We start from the raw sequence: 17,800 nt of genomic DNA, 5'->3' as shown, positions 1-17,800 counted from the left end.
CTTGATATACTCCTTTCCCAGAGAAGGCAATGGCACCCCACTCCAGTACTTTTGCCTGGAAAATCCCATGGGCGGAGGAGCCTGGTAGGCTGCAGTCCATGGGGTCGCGAAGAATCGGACACAACTGAGCGACTTCACTTTTGCTTTTCACTTTCATGCATTGGAGAAGGAAATGGCAACCCACTCCAGTGTTCTTGCCTGGAGAATCTCAGGGACGGGGGAGCCTGGTGGGCTGCCGTCTATGGGGTCACACAGAGTTGGGTACAACTGAAGCAACTTAGCAGCAGCAGCAGCATGGTACCATTCAGATTATTTTCACTGCCCTAAATATCCTCTGTAGTCAACCTATTCATCTCTCTCCCCTGCCAACTGCTGGCAACCCCTGATCTTTTTATTGTGTCTACAGTTTTGCCTTCTTCAAACTGTTGTACCGTGTATAGCCTTCTCAAGTTGGCGTCTTTCACTTAATAATATGCATTTAAAGTTTCTCCGTGTCTTTCCATGGCTTATTAACTCCTTTCTTTTTAGCACTGAATAATATTCTATTATCTGGATATACCGGAGTTTATTTATTCCTTCACCTCCTAAAGGACATTTTGGTTGCTTACAACTTTTGGCAATTATGAGTAAAGCTGCTGTAAACATCTCTGTGAAGGTTTTTGTGTGGATATGTATTCAACTCCTCTGAGTGAATACCAAGGCACTTAATAAATGGATCATATGATAAGAATATGTATAGTTTTGTAAAGAAACTGCCAAACTGTCTTCTTAAGTGGCTGTATCATTTTGCATTCTCACCAGCAGTGAATGAGAGAAAAAGAAAGGGAGTAAGTACTCTCAGGTACCTTAGGTATATAGAGTCAGTAACTTTTGAGATACTTGTAGTTATGTCAGAACCATTTGGAATTGCTTCATGAATCCAAGTATTTAACAACTAAATCAAAGTGTATGCATTTGGAGGGAGTTGTTTAACCACATTTTAAGGTTCTCTATAAGATTAATAGGGCTTCCCTGGTAGGTTAGTGGTAAAGAATCTGCCTGCCAATGCAGGAGATGTGGGTTGGATTCCTGGGTCAGGAAGATCCCTTGGAGAAGGAAATGGCAACCCACTCCAATGTTCTTGCCTGGGAAATCCTGTGGACAGAGGAGCCTGGCAGGCTACAATCCTTGGGGGTCACAAAGAGTCAGACATGACTTAATGACTAAACAACAGTAAATGAATAGTTAGGCAACGTTTATTGAACACTCATGGGATGAGGCTAGGTACCACCCCAAGAAATTTATATGCTTACATTTAATCTTGAACAGTCCCAGGCAAGCAGATTTTAGTTTTTTTTCACATTGGAGTTAAACTGAAACTTGGAAAGATTAAAATTTGCCAAGTCCATGCTACTAGTAAGTGGGGGCTGACTCTTAAACCCAGTTTAGTCTGACCTTAGAGTTCATACTCATAATCACTGTTCTCTATCATCTGTCTACCTGCAATATACATGTTCACTAAAGTCTTTGAACTGAAAGTCAGTTTAGCATGAAAGCTAAGAGCTTATAATTGGAAATAATAATAGTGTTAACTTCATTAAGCTTTTGCAAGGTTAAATTAATAAACATGCTGAAAACAGTGCCTGGAAACATAGTAAACTCTCAGTAAATGTTAGTTATTATTGTTCTGCATGCTTTCCCTTTATCTAATCTGTATTCAAGAATTTGTTGGTCCAATGTCTAAATAAACTCTCAATAACTATAATTGACTTAGTCAAGAACAATAAATTTAAATCAATAGCTAATTTCTTATATTTTATAATACCCATGAAAAAAGCAAATAACCATGTAAAAAGAGGAATTGCCACTGTAAAGCCATTAATAATTATTATTCTTTAAAGAGGTTCATATTGCTAGCATTCCGTTCACATCCCTAGATTATTACTGTATATGGGAACAGTCTTAAGAATATGACATTTTTATGTAATTTTTTTTAACTAGGGAAAAGCGGTTACAGGAATGGAAAGTTCTAAAGAAAAAACAAAAATTTGGGGAATTAAGAGAAATTTCTGGAAATCAATATGTGAATGAAGTCACAAATGCAGAAAAGGATGTATGGGTTATAATTCATCTATACAGATCAAGGTAATTACTGTAGCTTTTTGTAAAAATCTAATATTCTAATGTTTTAAGATACATATTTTTCATTTTAATGTTGATAAAGCATATAACAAAGACTTACCAAGAAAACAAAGTAAATCAGCTATACTTCAGTTAAAAAAGAAAAATATATGTGTAGAGTCATTGGCTTCAGGGACTAAATTATTTTCATATATTTTCAGGTGTAACTTAAAGAACTTCTCATACTTATTAGAAAAACAAGTACTTTGTCAGTTAATTTGAAAAGCTTATAGAAAATTTCAAACATAGAAAAAAACAGGAAGAATGATAAAATGAGCACCCTACATACCAGCTAGGTAGATTTCAGCAGTGAACATGTTGCCGTATTTGTATCGTTTTGTTTGTATATTTATATGTGTGTATTTGTAGAACCATTTCAAAATGAATTACATGATGCGTTACTATTAAGTATCTCAGTGTGCATCTTCAAAATCTAAGGGCTTTTTTCTATATAACCATAATATTTTCTCACCAAACAAAATTAACCATAATTCCTAATAGGGACCGAACCCATGTCTCCAGCATTGCAGGCAGATTCTTTACCGTCTAGCTATCAGGGAAGCCCATCTAATACCCAGCCAGTCCTTAACTCAAATTTCTCCAACTAACTTCAGAATCTCTTTCATAAATACATATATTTTTGAATAATCATAATAATATTTCTATAATACATTTATTTTTGATCCCTAATCAGGGATCATGCAGTGCATTTGGATGTATCAAGTCTCTTATGCTTATTTTTTTTGACCTTCCACATGCCAAAAGCATCAATTATTTGGTGCTCAAGCCTTCTTTATGGTCCAACTTTCACATCCATACATGACTACTGGAAAAACCATAGCTTTGACTATACATACCTTTGTCAGTAAAGTGATGTCTCTGCTTTTTAATACACTGCCTAGGTTTGTCATATCTTTTCTTCCAAGGAGCAAGTGTCTTTTAGTTTCATGGCTGCAGTCACAACCCATAGTGATTTTGGAGTCAAAGAAAATAAAATCTATCATTGTTTCCACTATTTCCCCATCTAGTCACCATGAAGTGATGGGACCAGATGCCATGATGTTAGTTTTTGAATGTTGAGTTCTAAGCCAGCTTTTTCACTCTCCTGTTTCACCTTTATCAAGAGGTTCTTTTTTTTTTTTTTTTTGGTTCCTCTTCTCTTTCTGCCATTGGTGGTTCAGACGGTAAAGCGTCTGTCTACAATGCGGGAGACCCGGGTTCGATCCCTTGGTCGGGAAGATCCCCTGGAGAAGGAAATGGCAATCCACTCCAGTACTATTGCCTGGAAAATCCCATGGACAGGGGGAGCCTGGTAGGCTACAGTCCGTGGGGTCACAAAGAGTTGGACACGACTGAGTGACTTTACTTCACTTCTGCCATTAAAGTGGTATAATCTGCATATCTGAGGTTGTTGGTATTTCTTCCAGCAATCTTGATTCCAGCTTGTGCTTCATCCAGGCTGACATTTTGCATAATGTGCTCTGCATATCAGTTAAATAAGCAGAGTGACAATATACGACCTTGATGTACTCCTTTCCCAATTTGGAACCAGTCCATTGTTCCATGTCTGCTTCTAACTGTCACTTCTTGACCTGCATACAGATTTCTCAGGAGACAGGTAAGATGGTCTGGTATTCCCATCTCTTTAAGAATTTTCCACAGTTTGTTGTGATCCACACAGTCAAAGGCTTTAGTGTAGTCAGTAAAGCAAAAGTGGGTGATTTTGGGGGATTTCCTTGCTCTTTCTATGATCCAGCTGCTGCTGCTAAGTCACTTCAGTCATGTCCGACTCTGTGCAACCCCACACAGACGGCAGCCCACCAGGCTCCCCTGTCCCTGGGATTCTCCAGGCAAGAACACTGGAGTGGGTTGCTATTTCCTTCTCCAATGCATGAAAGTGAAAAGTGAAAGTGAAGTCTCTCAGTCGTGTCCGACTCTTCCCAACCCCACGGACTGCGGCCTACCAGGCTCCTCTGTCCATGGGTTTTTCCAGGCAAGAGTACCGGAGAGGGTTGCCATTGCCTTCTGCATCTATGATAGAGCGGATGTTGGAAATTTGATCTTTGGTTCCTTTGCTTTTTATAAATCCAGCTTGTACATCTGGAAGTTCTCCATTCATGTACTGCTGAAGCCTAGCTTGGAGAAATTTGAGCATTACTTTGCTAACATGTGAAATGAGTGTAGTTGTACAGTAATTTGAACATTCTTTGGCATTGTCTTTCTTTGGTATCGCGACTGGGCTTCCCTGGTGGCTCAGAGGTTAAAGCATCTGTCTGCAATGTGGGGGACCTGGGTTCAATTCCTGGGTCAGGGAGATCCCCTGGAGAAGGAAATGGCAACCCACTCCAGTATTCTTGCCTGGAGAATCCCATGGATGGAGGAGCCTGATGGGCTTCAGTCCACGGGGTCGCAAAGAGTCGGACACGATTGAGCGAGTTCACTTTCACTTCACTTTTCTTTGGTATTGGAATGAAAACTGACCTTTCCAGTCCAGTGGCCACTGCTGAGTTTTCTAGATTTGCTGGCATACTGAGTGCAACACCTTAATAGCATCATCTTTTAGCATTTGAAATAGTTCAGCTGGAATTCCATCACCTCCACTAGCTTTGTTTGTATACCCCATTGCCTATTTTGTACCTCAAATTTCATAACTAGGCTCATAAGTTGATATCAAAAGTGTTGCTTATTTTTTTACAGTTCTTCTGAGGTTAAATTCTGGCCCTCAAACCCCAACACCGAGTTTGAACTTTCAAGCAACCATTTTCTCCCTGCACCACAATCTATAGTGCCATAGTCTCCTAATTCCATACTTTTCACTGCTACCACCAATTCCCACCTGCCTCCTGCATTAAGACCACTGCCCCATAAGTGGGGTCACACCACTGACTCAGCTCTTATTCTGACAGTAATCATAAAATTCTTCTAATTAGATATTTGTGGATTAGCTTCACCAGTTTGAGGGAAAATAAAGCTTCAGTTCAGTTCAGTTCAGTTCAGTTGCTCAGTCATGTCCAACTCTTGCAACCCCATGAATCGCAGCACGCCAGGCCTCCCTGTCCATCACCAACTCCCAGAGTTCACCCAAACTCATGTCCATCAAGTCAGTGATGTCATCCAACCATCTCATCCTCTGTCATCCCCTTTTCCTCCTGCCCCCAATCCCTCCCAGCATCAGAGTCTTTTCCAATGGGTCAACTCTTTGCATGAGGTGGCCAAAGTACTGAAGTTTCAGCTTTAGCATCATTCCTTCCAAAGAACACCCAGGGCTGATCTCCTTTAGAATGGACTGATTGGATCTCTTTGCAGTCCAAGGGACTCTCAAGAGTCTTCTCCAACACCACGGTTCAAAAGCATCAATTATTCGGCACTCAGCTTTCTTCACAGTCCAACTCTCACATCCATACATGACCACTGGAAAAACCATAGCCTTGACTAGATGGATCTTTGTTGGCAAAGTAATGTCTCTGCTTTTGAATATGCTATCTAGGTTGGTCATAACTTTCCTTCCAAGGAGTAAGCGTCTTTTAATTTCATGGCTGCAGTCACCATCTGCAGTGATTTTGGAGCCCCCCAAAATAAAGTCTGACACTGTTTCCCCATCTATTTCCCATGAATAGATTATTTCACATGAATATTTCCCATGAAACTGGCTTCACCAGTTTGAGGGAAAATAAAGCTTATAAAGTATTAATGGCACGGTTTTATGTGGAAAACTGATTTGAGTTAGGTAGTACATATTTCTAATATTACTTTAAGTATGCCATCCAGTAAAATAAAGCAGTATCTAGATTTGTAACAAGTTGTACTTATCTATCTATATATATATTCTGAAATATAAATTAAACTGTATGCACTTTGTTTTTCTTAGCTTTTTTTACATAACTTGATATATAACATCACTTAGTGTTAAGATGACTTCTTTTCTTAAATTAATTTTTACTAGAATTATAGGGCAGGAGGAGAAGGATAGGACAGAGGATGAGATGGTTTGATAGGCTCACCAACTCAATGGACATGAGTCCGGGCAAACTCCAGGAGATAGTGAAGGACAGGGAAGCCTGATGTGCTGCTGTCCATTGGGTTACAAAGAGCCAGATGTGATGTAGAAACTGAACAACATACTTGCTTTGTGATGTAGTATTAGCTGCTATTGCACAGCAAAATGAATCATCCATACATATACCTATATGACCTGCATGTACTAAGAAGATATGGAAGACAATGCATTATTGTGTAGTTTAGATGAGAAAAGCTGTAGATGAGAAGCTCCTGAGCCAATATCAAAGATTACTAAGTTAATGTATGTTTATATATGTCAGATGAAAAGAAAATATTTAAATTTAAAAAGATATTTTTGTGTGATTCCCTGCTTTGGCTCTCTAACTTTTGGTCCCCCTTTATCCACTTCTCCCACCCTCTGGCAGCCTTCTAGATTCCACATGTAAGAGAGATCATATGGCATTTATCTTTCTCTAAGTTATTTCACTTATCATAATACCCTATAGGTATATCCATGTTGTCCCAAATGAGAAAATTTCATTCTTTTTAATGGCTGAATAATATTCAGTTGTACATATACTGCAATTTCTCTGTCCATTCATCCACTGATAGACACTCAGATTGTTTACATATTTTGACTATTGTAAATAATGCTGCAATGAATATGGGGCTGCATATATCTTCTCAGGTTCGTGTTTTTTCACCAGCTAAATAGCCAGAGATGGAATTGCTAGACCACATGGTAGTTCTATTTGTAGTTTTTTTAGGAACTTCTATACTGTTTTCCATAGTGGCTGAACCAGTTTACATTCCCAGCAAATAGTGCGCAAGAATTCGCTTTTCTCCACAGTCTTGCTGCATTGTTATTTCCTGTCTTTTTAATAATAGCCATTCTAACAGGTGTGAAGTGATATCTCACTGTGGTTTCCATTTGCATTTCCCTGGTGATTAATAATGTTGAGTATATTTTTATGTACCTGTTGGCCATCTGTATATCTTCGTTGAAAAAATGTGTATTCCGATCTTATGCCCATTTTAAAATCAGATTCTTTGTTTTTTTGCTATTGGATTTTATGAGTTCTTTTATATGTTTTAGACATTAACTCCTTACAGGTATATGATTTACAAATATTTTCTCCCATACAGTAGGTTGCCTTTCATTTTGTTGATGGTTTTCTTTTGCTGTGCAGAAGATTTTTAGTATAATGTAGTTTCACTTATTTATTTTTGCTTTCATTGCTTTTGCTCTTGGTGTCAGAATCGAAAAATTATCCCCAAGATCTATGTTATTGCCTAGGTTCTCTTTTAGGAGTTCTATGGTTCCAGGTCTTATATTTATATCTTTAATCTTTTTTGAGTTATTTTTTGTGTGTGATGCAAGACAGTGGTCAAATTTCATTTTTATGTGTGTTGCTGTCTGGTTTTCCCAACACTGTTCATTCCCGTTGTGTGTTCTTTGCCTCCTTTGTCATAAATTAAGTGACCATATAAGTATGGGTTTATTTTTGGTCTGTCTATGCTTTCCATTGATCTTTGTGTGTTTTTTTTCTTTGTGTTTGTGTTCATACCGGTTACATAATGTTTTAATGACTATAGCCTTATAATACAGTTTAATATCAGGAAACATGTGGCCTCCAATTTTGTTCTTCTTTCTCAAGATTGTTTTGACTACTTGGATTTTTTTCATGATTCCTTACAAATTTTAGGATTATTTGTTCTATTTCTGTGAAAAATTCCATTGAAATTTTGATGAGGATTGTATTGAATCTATAGATTGATTGGGATAATATGAATATTTCCAATCCATGAGCACAGAGTATCTTTCTATTTGTTTCCTTTTCACTTTTTTCATTAATGTCTTGTAGTTTTCAGATGTTTTTTTACCCCTGGGTATTTTATTCTTTCTGATGCAATTACAAATGGGATTGTTTTCTCTCTTTCTGATTCTTAGTATATAGAAACATAACTTAGTTCATTCTTAGTTATAGAAACATAACTGACTTTTGTGTATTGTGACTGACTATTGTGTATACTTTAATGAATTCTTTTATTAGTTCTAACCATTTTTTTGATGGAATCTTTAGGATTCTCTCTATATAATACCATGTCATAGTGACATGCTTTACTTCTTCCTTTCCTATTTAGATGCCTTTTATTTATTTATTTTTTCTTGCCTAATTGCTCTGGCTAGGACTTCCAATATTATGTTGAATTAAAGTGGTAAGAGTGGGCATCCTTGCCTTGTTCCTCATCTTGAGGAAAGGCTTTCAGCTTTTCACTATTGAATATGAAATTAGCTGTGGTCCTATCATATCAGGCCTTTATTATTAAACTTTGTTAAACTTTATTAAAACTTTGTTGAGTTTTTCTAATTTGTAAAGCAAGGTTAGCAAAAAAAAATTGATGATAAAAGCCAGAAATTGGCAAAGAGAAGACAAATTAAAAAATATACAAAGTCTTCCCCCAATATTGATAAGACCTAGTATATTACCATTGGTTTCATTTTCAGAGTTTGTTTAAAATGGAGCAAGAATTCACAAGTACATATGAAGCAATTTGAGTGCAGAAATCTTTATTATTCCTCTGACATTTATATTTACAATGAGCTACACAACAATTTTTTTCTAAGTGATTCATGTTTACCATGTTTCTCCAAAGCATGCATTTGATATTCTTCAGAACTACAATGACTTTTGTTGTCACACTTTTATTTATTTGTTAATTATAATAAAATATGCAGTGCGCATAAACAAATATAGAGGGGGAAAGTGGATAAAGTCCAGGAGGGTTACCACCTGCCTGCAGCATGCAGTATGTCCTAGTATGAGCCACTCACTTAAGAGAGCTTCAGCTTCAACTATACTTATGACGGTTTGCAGGAGTTGAGAATACAAATGGGAATAAGATGCTTTTATGATATAGTACAAGAGACAAATTAAACATTTCATGTGTATATCTGTGTATTTATCTATATATATAGATGTATGTATTGAAAGGACATGTAAGGTGTAGTATAAGAGAAAGTGAAGTGAAGGTGAAGTCGCTCAGTAGTGTCTGACTCTTTGCGACCCCATGGACTGTAGCCTATCAGGGTCCTCTGTTCATGGGATTCTCCAGGCAAGAATACTGGAGTGGGTTGCCATTTCCTTCTCTGAGGATCTTCCCAACCCAGGGATCGAATCCAGGTCTCCCACATTGCAGGCAGACACTTTACCATCTGAGCCACCAGGGAAGATCTCAAGAGAAGAATGTACTAATTTTGTCTGTTAGACAAAGACCTTTTCTCTGATTTAACATGGTTCACAGTAATCTTTATTTCCTCTACTGAATTGTTTCAAATATCCTCCATTGGAATGATGAGAAAATGTATACAAAGATGAAGGTGAGATACACTTGTATCAAATTTAGTGTTGTTGTTGTTTTTTTCTTTAGAATGCCCAGTGAATGTGTCTAGAATGAGAAGAGGGTCTAGGACATAGTTACAAGGAAGTATTGACATAGTTACATTTGAGGTATTGACATAAGGAGTAAGTCAAAGGAGTAAAAAGGAAATTCATAGAAAAAGTTATCACAGAAATCAATAAAGGAGAGCCTTTTAAGAAGGGAAGTGAATGATGTAGAGATTTTTAAAATCTTTTTTCATCTGAGCTGTGACCAGGAAAGAGTAGTTATTAGAGGGAGAGAGAATGAGAAAGGACTTTTTAAAAATTTTCTAGTATTTTGAATATGTTTATGTAGAGTAGAGAAGGATAGCTTAAGAAAATAGGATGACAAAATAAAGAATGGCCCCATAGGAAATGGAAGGAGTGTGGGATAAAGCTGAGGATTAGCTTTGAAAGAATTTAATAAAGCTGTGAGTGAGTGATAGAGAAAAGTGACTAATTGAAACAGTGTAATGAGAGTTAAGGGATAGAGCTGGAAGAACTGCCAATTTTGGTTACATTTCTGATCAATTTTAAATTTTCGGTGAACAGTTCTGGGTGTTGGGGAATAGGATATGGCATGTCAAAGAAAACGGTGGATGAAGTTTGAGTAAAAGGAATTCAAGGAAGTTTGAGATAAAAACTTCTGATATGGAAATAACCTATGACCAAGAATTGGGTCCCCTTGTTTCAATTCAGAACTGCTAAGGATCCCCTAGACATGCCCTGCTTTGTATTTTTTTTTCCTTTCTTTCCCCTCCCCTCCCCCTCAGTGTCCTATAAACTAGGAACTTACTGGTTCCTCAATTACATTGTACTCGATTACACTGCTGCCAAGTCAAATGTGGTTAGCCTTAGTTAGGCTGCAAATTCCCATGGTAGCAGGCTTCATTCCAGGCTATAAGTTTTTGTAATGAAAATCAGAGACTCTGTAGTTTATCACTACTAAAGGTAAAAATAGAGGATTACAATTGATGCGATCTTATATTAAAAGAAAATCTGAAGATATATTTTTGTCATGGAAATGTTTTACTTATTTTATTAGATTGAGATAAGTAGCCTGTTTTTTTCTAAAGATGTTGTGTGTATTGTTTCTCTTTTTAGCATCCCAATGTGTTTGTTGGTTAACCAGCATCTAAGTCTCCTAGCAAGAAAGTTTCCTGAAACTAAATTTGTTAAAGCGATCGTGAATAGCTGTATTGAACACTACCATGACAATTGTTTACCAACCATTTTTGTTTATAAAAATGGTCAGATAGAAGGCAAATTCATTGGAATTATAGAATGTGGAGGGATAAATCTCAAGCTCGAAGGTAATGATGTTACTTTTAAAATTTGCCTGTTAAGAAAACTTACATAACAAATATGAAAATTTATTTTCATAAAACATTAGGCTTTTCCCTTGTTTCTAGTTTCTTCTTATATGCCTTCAGATTAATTTGCCTACTATAATACTATCATAACACCCACTTGCTTAAATCCTTAATGATTCTTTGTTTTAAATACATTAAAAATTCAGAATCATATGCTTAAAAATTTCAGCCCATCTATCCAGTTGTATTTCTCAATGTTTTCTGCAGTTTCTGCTGCAACCAAGCTGGTCTTCAACCACTATCTCAAACACACTTAACTCATTTGTGCCTTTATATTGGGTTGGCCAAAAAATTTGTTCAGGTTTTTCCATAAAATATTACAAAAATCTGGACGAACTTTTTGGCCAACCCAATACTTTGTTTCTTACTCTTTCTCTGTACCCTAAATACCCTACCCTGCTTCATCCTTCCTTCCAAACCCTATTCCTTCTTAGGTTTCCATTTAATCCATTATGTGATGCTGGACCAACTAATAATCTGTTTTCATGTTCTCTACTGAATTTCTATAGCATATATTCTATGCACAACTTATTTTCCATTTATCTACAAATTCTCAGATTTTGTTGGTTAACCCATTCCCTTTGAGTTTTGTCTCCCTAATAGGTGCAAGGACTATGCCTTCTACTATTTTCTTTTTCATAGTACATAGCAAAGGGCATTATAGTTTTACGTTCTCGAAAAATGTTTACTTCCAAACCTAGTTCTAACACCTAACTCTTCGGTTAGTCATTTCTTGGAGCTGATATAATTCTGTATTATTAAAATCATTTCTCTTACCATCATATTAAAGCCACTGTGAACAGCTATTTTTAACAGTCTTTCTTTCACTCTATCATTCCCCCAGAACTGTTTTTGGCCTTAGTAAGACTTCCAGAATTCTAATTGTTCCAGAGTTTTCCTTCCTTCTTTATTTTACCATCGTACTTTTTCAGCCTGTGCCTTACCCTCTTTTTTTTTTTTTTTCAGGGCTGAAATTTATTTAGTATATTTTCTAAATTTTTATTGCAAGATATTCGCTTTATAATATTGTACTGGTTTCTGCCACACATCAACATGGATCAGTCACAGGTACACATATGTCTCCTCCCTCTTGACTCTTCCTCCCATCTCCCACCCTATCCCACCCCTCTCAGCTTTCACAGAGCACTGGGTTGAGCTCCCTGCATCATATCGTAATGTACATGTTTCCGTGCTACTCTCTGAAGTCACCCCGCCTCCCTCCCACACTGTGTCCACATGTCTGTTCTATCTGTGTCTCCACTGCTGCCCTGCAAACAGGTCCATCAGTACCATCTCACTATGTTCCATACACATGCATGAATATAAATATTTGTGTCTCTCTTTCTGACTTGCTTCACTCTTTACAGTAGGCTCTAGGTTCATCCACCTCATTAGGACTGACTTGCGTTATTTTTTAAAGCTGAGTAACATTCCATTGTGTATATGTACCACAGTTTCTGTATCCATTCATCTGTCAATGGTCATCTAGGCTGCTTCCGTATCCTAGCTGTTGTAAAAAATGTTGCAGCAAACATTGGTGTACCTGTGTCCGTCTCAGTTATGGTTTTCACAAGATATATACCCAGTAGTGGGATTTCTGGGTCGTATGGTAATTCTGTTTCTGTTCCTAGTTTTTTAAGGTTTCTCTATACTGTTCTCCATCAGTGACGTTCAGTCAGTCAGTTCATTCTCTCAGTCATGTCCGACTCTTTGTGACCCTATGAATTGGAGCATGCCAGGCTTCCCTGTCCATCACCAACTCCCGGAGTTTACCCAGACTCATGTCCATTGAGTCAGTGATGCCATCCAGCCATCTCATCCTCTGTTGTCCCCTTTTCCTCCTGCCCCTAATCCCTCCCAGCATCAGGGTGTTTTCCAATGAGTCAACTCTTTGCATGAGGTGGCCAAAGTATTGGAGTTTCAGCTTCAGCATCAGTCCTTCCAATGAACACCCAGGACTTATCTCCTTTAGAATGGACTGGTTGGATCTCCTTGCAGTCCAAGGGACTCTCAAGAGCCTTCTCCAACACCACAGTTCAAAAGCATCAGTTCTTCGGTGCTCAGCTTTCTTCACAGTCCAACTCTCACATCCATACATGACCACTGGAAGAACCATAGCCTTGATTAGACAGACCTTTGTTGGCAAAGTAATGTCTCTGCTTTTTAATATGCTGTCTAGTTTGGTCATAACTTTCCTTCCAAGGAGTAAGCATCTTTTAATTTCATGGCTGCAATCACCATCTGCAGTGATTTTGGAGCCCAGAAAAATAAAGTCTGCCACTGTTTCTACTGTTTCCCCATCTATTTCCCATGAAGTGATGGGACCAGATGCCATGATCTTAGTTTTCTGAATGTTGAGCTTTAAGCCAACTTTTGCACTCTCCTCTTTCACTTTCATCAAGAGGCTTTTGAGTTCCTCTTCACTTTCTGCCATAAGGGTGGTATCATCTGCATATCTGAGGTTATTGATATTTCTCCCGGCAATCTTGATTCCAGCTTGTGTTTCTTCCAGCCCAGCATTTCTCATGATGTTCTCTGCATATAAGTTGAATAAGCAGGGTGACAATATGCAGCCTTTGACGTACTCCTTTTCCTATTTGGAAGCAGTCTGTTGTTCCATGGTGGTTGAATCGATTTCATTTCCACCAACTGTGCAAGAGGGTTCCCTTTTCTCTACATCCTCTCCAGCATTTATTGTTTGTAGATTTTTTTAATGATGGCCATTATGACTGGTATGAGGTGATAACTCATTGTGGTTTTGATTTGCATTTTTCTAATAATGAGCATTGTTGAGCATCTATGCATATGTTTGTTGGCCATCTGTTGTGCCTTATCCTCTTAATTTAAAAAATACATAAGTATACAAACAATAATATAGAAAATATTCACATAATCATTACCCAAAATAACAAATGTGAACATTGTTCATATTTCCTTCAACTATTTGTTTATTATTGAAATAAACAGTACAGATGTTGAAGTTGCCTATATTTCCATTCCTAGTTCTGTTCCCTTCCCTGCCCCACTAAGCAGTCACTATCATGAGTAGTGTGTTTCTGGACTATACTTTTTAAAATTATAATATCTGAAAAAAATGTAAATTATTTAAAAATACACATAACATGAAATTCATCATTTGAATTATTAAAAATGTATAATACAGTATTATTAATTATTGTTACCCTGCAATAAATTATATATCCAGAACTTAATTTATGAATAAATAAGTTATATTATGTAATCATTTTAAAGTATATGGTTAGTGAAAGGCGCTCAGTTGTATCCGACTCTTTGCAACCCCATATACAGTCCGTGGAATTCTCCAGGCCAGAATACTGGAATGGGTAGCCTTTCCCTTCTTCAGGGGATCTTCCCAACCCAGAGATCAAACCCAGGTCTCCCACATTGTAGACGGATTCCTTACCAGCTGAGCCATTAGGGAAGCCCAAGAATACTGGAGTGAGTAGCCTGTCCCTTCTCCAGTGGATCTTCCCGATCCAGGAATTGAATCAGGGTCTCCGCAGGTGAATTCTTTATCAACTGAGCTATCAGGGAAGCCCCCAAAGTATATGGTTAAATGATATTAAGTATATTTTCACTGTTGTGCCATCATCACCATTATCCATCTCAAGAACTCTTTGCATCTTGCAAAGAGTTGCAACTCTATATCCTTAAACAGTAACTCTTTATTCTCTGCTCCCTCCAGCCCCTGGCAACTACCATTTTACTTTCTAACTCTGAATTTGACTATTCTCAAAGTACATCGTATAAATGAATTATGCAGTTTTGTCCTTTTGTGACTGGCTTATTTTACTTGGCATAACGTCCTCAAGATGAATCTGTATTGTAGTACGTGTCAGCATTTCCTTCCTTTTTAAAACTTTAAGGCTGAATAATATTTCATTGTTCTTTTTATAGTACATTTTAGTGTAGTGCTAGTCACTCAGTCGTTCTGACTCTTTGCAGTCCCATGGACTGTAACCTGCTAGGCTCCTCTGTCCATGGGATTCTCCAGGCAAGAATACTGGAGTGGGTTGCCATTCCCTTCTCCAGAGGATCTTCCCAACCCAGGGATCGAACCTGGGTCTCCTGCGTTGCATGCAGGCAGATTCTTTACCCTTTGAGCTACAGGGCAGACCCATTAATCTGTTGATGGACAGATTTGTTGCTTCTACCTTGTGGCTATTGTGAATAATGCTGCTAAGAACATGGATATGCAAATAATCTAGTCTGGTCCCTCTTTTTAGTTCTTTAGAGTATATAGTCAGAAGTAGAATTGCTGGATCATATAACAATTCTACTTTAATTTTTGAGCAACAGCATACTGTTTCCACAGGGGCTGCACCATGTAGCACTCCCACCAACAATGCAGAGAAGTTCTAATTCTTCTACATCCTTACCAACACTTGTTCGTTCCCTTTCTTTTCTTAAATAGTAACCATCTTAATGTATGTGAGGTGTCTTCCCCCCACTGATTTTTGATATCTCCTATGTCATTTTCAGGATTAAAAAAAGATGCTTCAATCTGTTTCTGAAGTTTCTACTAAGTTCCAGTGGTCTGCTCTGTCTATCCCTGAATCAGTACAGTACTATGTTAATTACTGTACCTTCCTAACAATTTAGCTGTCTGTAGTAGGGCAAGTCCTTTTCAAAATGTAATACAAATGTTGGAATTAGTCTGTGAAAAATCCTGTTGGTTATTTATTAGAATCACATTTAACGATTAATTGTTGAAGACTTGATATCCTAATAATAGCGAATATTCCTAACTGTGAATAAGATATAGCTTGTCATTAATTTTGATCTTCTTTTTTTTGGTAACTTTCTTCATAAATATAATGTATATACAGTTGGCCCTTGAGCAACACAAGAGTTATGAGTATTAACCCCCATGCAGTGAAAAATCCACACATAATTTTAGAGTTGGCCCTCTGTACTACAGTTCTGCATCTGTGGATTCAAACAACTATGGACTGTGTAGTACTATAATATGCATTTATTGAAAAAATCCACATACATGCGAACCTCTGCAGTTCAACTGTTCAAGGGCCAATTGTATTATATTTTGTAATTTTCCTCTTAAGTTTATTTTGTAATTTTCCTCACAAATGTTCTGTTCATTTACACAGTGCTTAGGAATAAATTTAACAAAATAAGCAGTTTGCAGGATTGGGGTTTTTTTGTTATCAGTTCAGTTTTTTTCAGTTTCACTCTTAAATATGTTTACATAATTCACATTTTTTTGTTTAAGTTTTCCCACTAAAATTTTCAAACGTATTGGCATACTTTTTTCTCATAGTAGTCTCATGGCTTTAAAATCTTTATCTTGGTTTTGCACCATATAATTCTTTATATTGTTTAGTTTGTTTCTTTTTCTTGTTTCTTCTTCTTTTTTGCCTAAGGTGTGTCTATTAGTCTCTTCAAAGAACCAACTTGTGATTTTGTTAGTCACTTCTATTGATTTTGCTTTTCAACCTTTGCTAAAGTCTCTTCTTCATTATATCTCTCTTTCTGCTTTCCTTGGATTTACTTTAATTTTTTTTCCCTAGCTTCATTTTTGTACTTGCAAAGCACTATTTTCAGTCATTTAAAAATAAGTTAGCCATAATTTCTCCCTTTAAGTATAACTCTGCTATATCCAATGTGTATTTTGACATAGTACTTTCATTGTAATTAAGTTCTAAATATATCATCATTTCCACATTAATTTTATTGGAGTCAACTTCTGTTTCATATAGATGTTCCAAGATTTTTATCTGATTTATTGATGGGTTATTTTTTGCAGAACTTGAATGGAAGCTAGCAGAAGTTGGAGCAATACAGACTGATTTGGAAGAAAACCCCAAAAGAGCCATTGTAGATGTGATGGTATCTTCAATTAGAAACACTTCTATTTATGATGACACTGATAGCTCAAACAGTGATAATGAAGACACCAAATAGAAATATTTAATAAATAGCTTTAAAGTGTTTATATATGGAGTATTTTTGTCACTGCCTTTATAATCAGAGATCAGAATATTTATAAATAAATTTATTTTCATTTTCATATTAGAATTATAGCTTATATGTAATTACAAAAACTTCCAGATATTTCAGAATATTTATTGCCTCCAACAAAACTAGAATTTGTCCTGAACCCTTAATATTTTTCTGTACTTTATCCTTTTTCTGATCCTTTTTGGGCAATAACAAATATATTACAAGTCCTCTGTGTTGTCTAATCACTTCCAAAGAGGCATGTGAATAAAACCAATGAAAAAGAACCATGGAATTTAATTTACTTTAATAAATATTAAAGTCTATTATTTAGAGGCTTTGAGTGAAACTACTTAAATTTATGATCATATGCTTTTTCTTTGAAATCTCTTACCTGTTAAAAAAATTAAGCACTCAATGGAAAAATGCAATTTAAAGATTCTAAAAAGTACTAAGAAACATCTCTACTCATTGTTATAATTTCTAATAGTTCTATTATTGTCAGAAAGTATTAGTTTACTAAGTAGGCTATTGAATCATTAGACCTGTATAACATGCAAGTTTCTAAATCATGAGAAGTGAGAAAAGTAAATTGTGAAGCTTACATATCTTTTAATAGTAATCTCAGAAGAATTCATCATGAGAAAATATATAATATTTGGACACTGCAAGGGCCTGCAGCATGTTTTATCTTGGCTTAATAATTGACACCACTTTTAGAGAAAGTGGTGTTAAATCCAGCATGTAATAGTTTAACAACATATTCTAGTCTTCTAGTTTGTCTGTATTGGTGACCCATCATTGTGATTCACTGATGTTTTTGAAAGAATCCAGGCTAAGTTTAAGTGATTAGATTACAAAAATAAA

At 36.5% G+C, this 17,800-nt stretch overlaps 1 protein-coding gene across 1 annotated transcript in view; it reads left to right on the top strand.

The window, feature by feature from the left end:
• PDCL2 (phosducin like 2) overlaps nt 1–16,897 on the top strand; it is a 36,600-nt gene extending 19,703 nt beyond the window's left edge. The window contains exons 4-6 of the mRNA XM_027970742.1: nt 1,981–2,124; nt 10,686–10,894; nt 16,740–16,897. Coding sequence (XP_027826543.1) covers nt 1,981–2,124; nt 10,686–10,894; nt 16,740–16,897 — 511 coding nt within the window. The remainder of the gene's footprint in view (nt 1–1,980; nt 2,125–10,685; nt 10,895–16,739) is intronic.
• Nucleotides 16,898–17,800: the final 903 nt, after the last annotated feature.

Source organism: Ovis aries, chromosome 6, assembly GCF_016772045.2.
Source record: "Ovis aries strain OAR_USU_Benz2616 breed Rambouillet chromosome 6, ARS-UI_Ramb_v3.0, whole genome shotgun sequence".
Taxonomy (NCBI): domain Eukaryota; kingdom Metazoa; phylum Chordata; class Mammalia; order Artiodactyla; family Bovidae; genus Ovis; species Ovis aries.
This window is presented reverse-complemented; position numbering and strand designations above follow the sequence as displayed.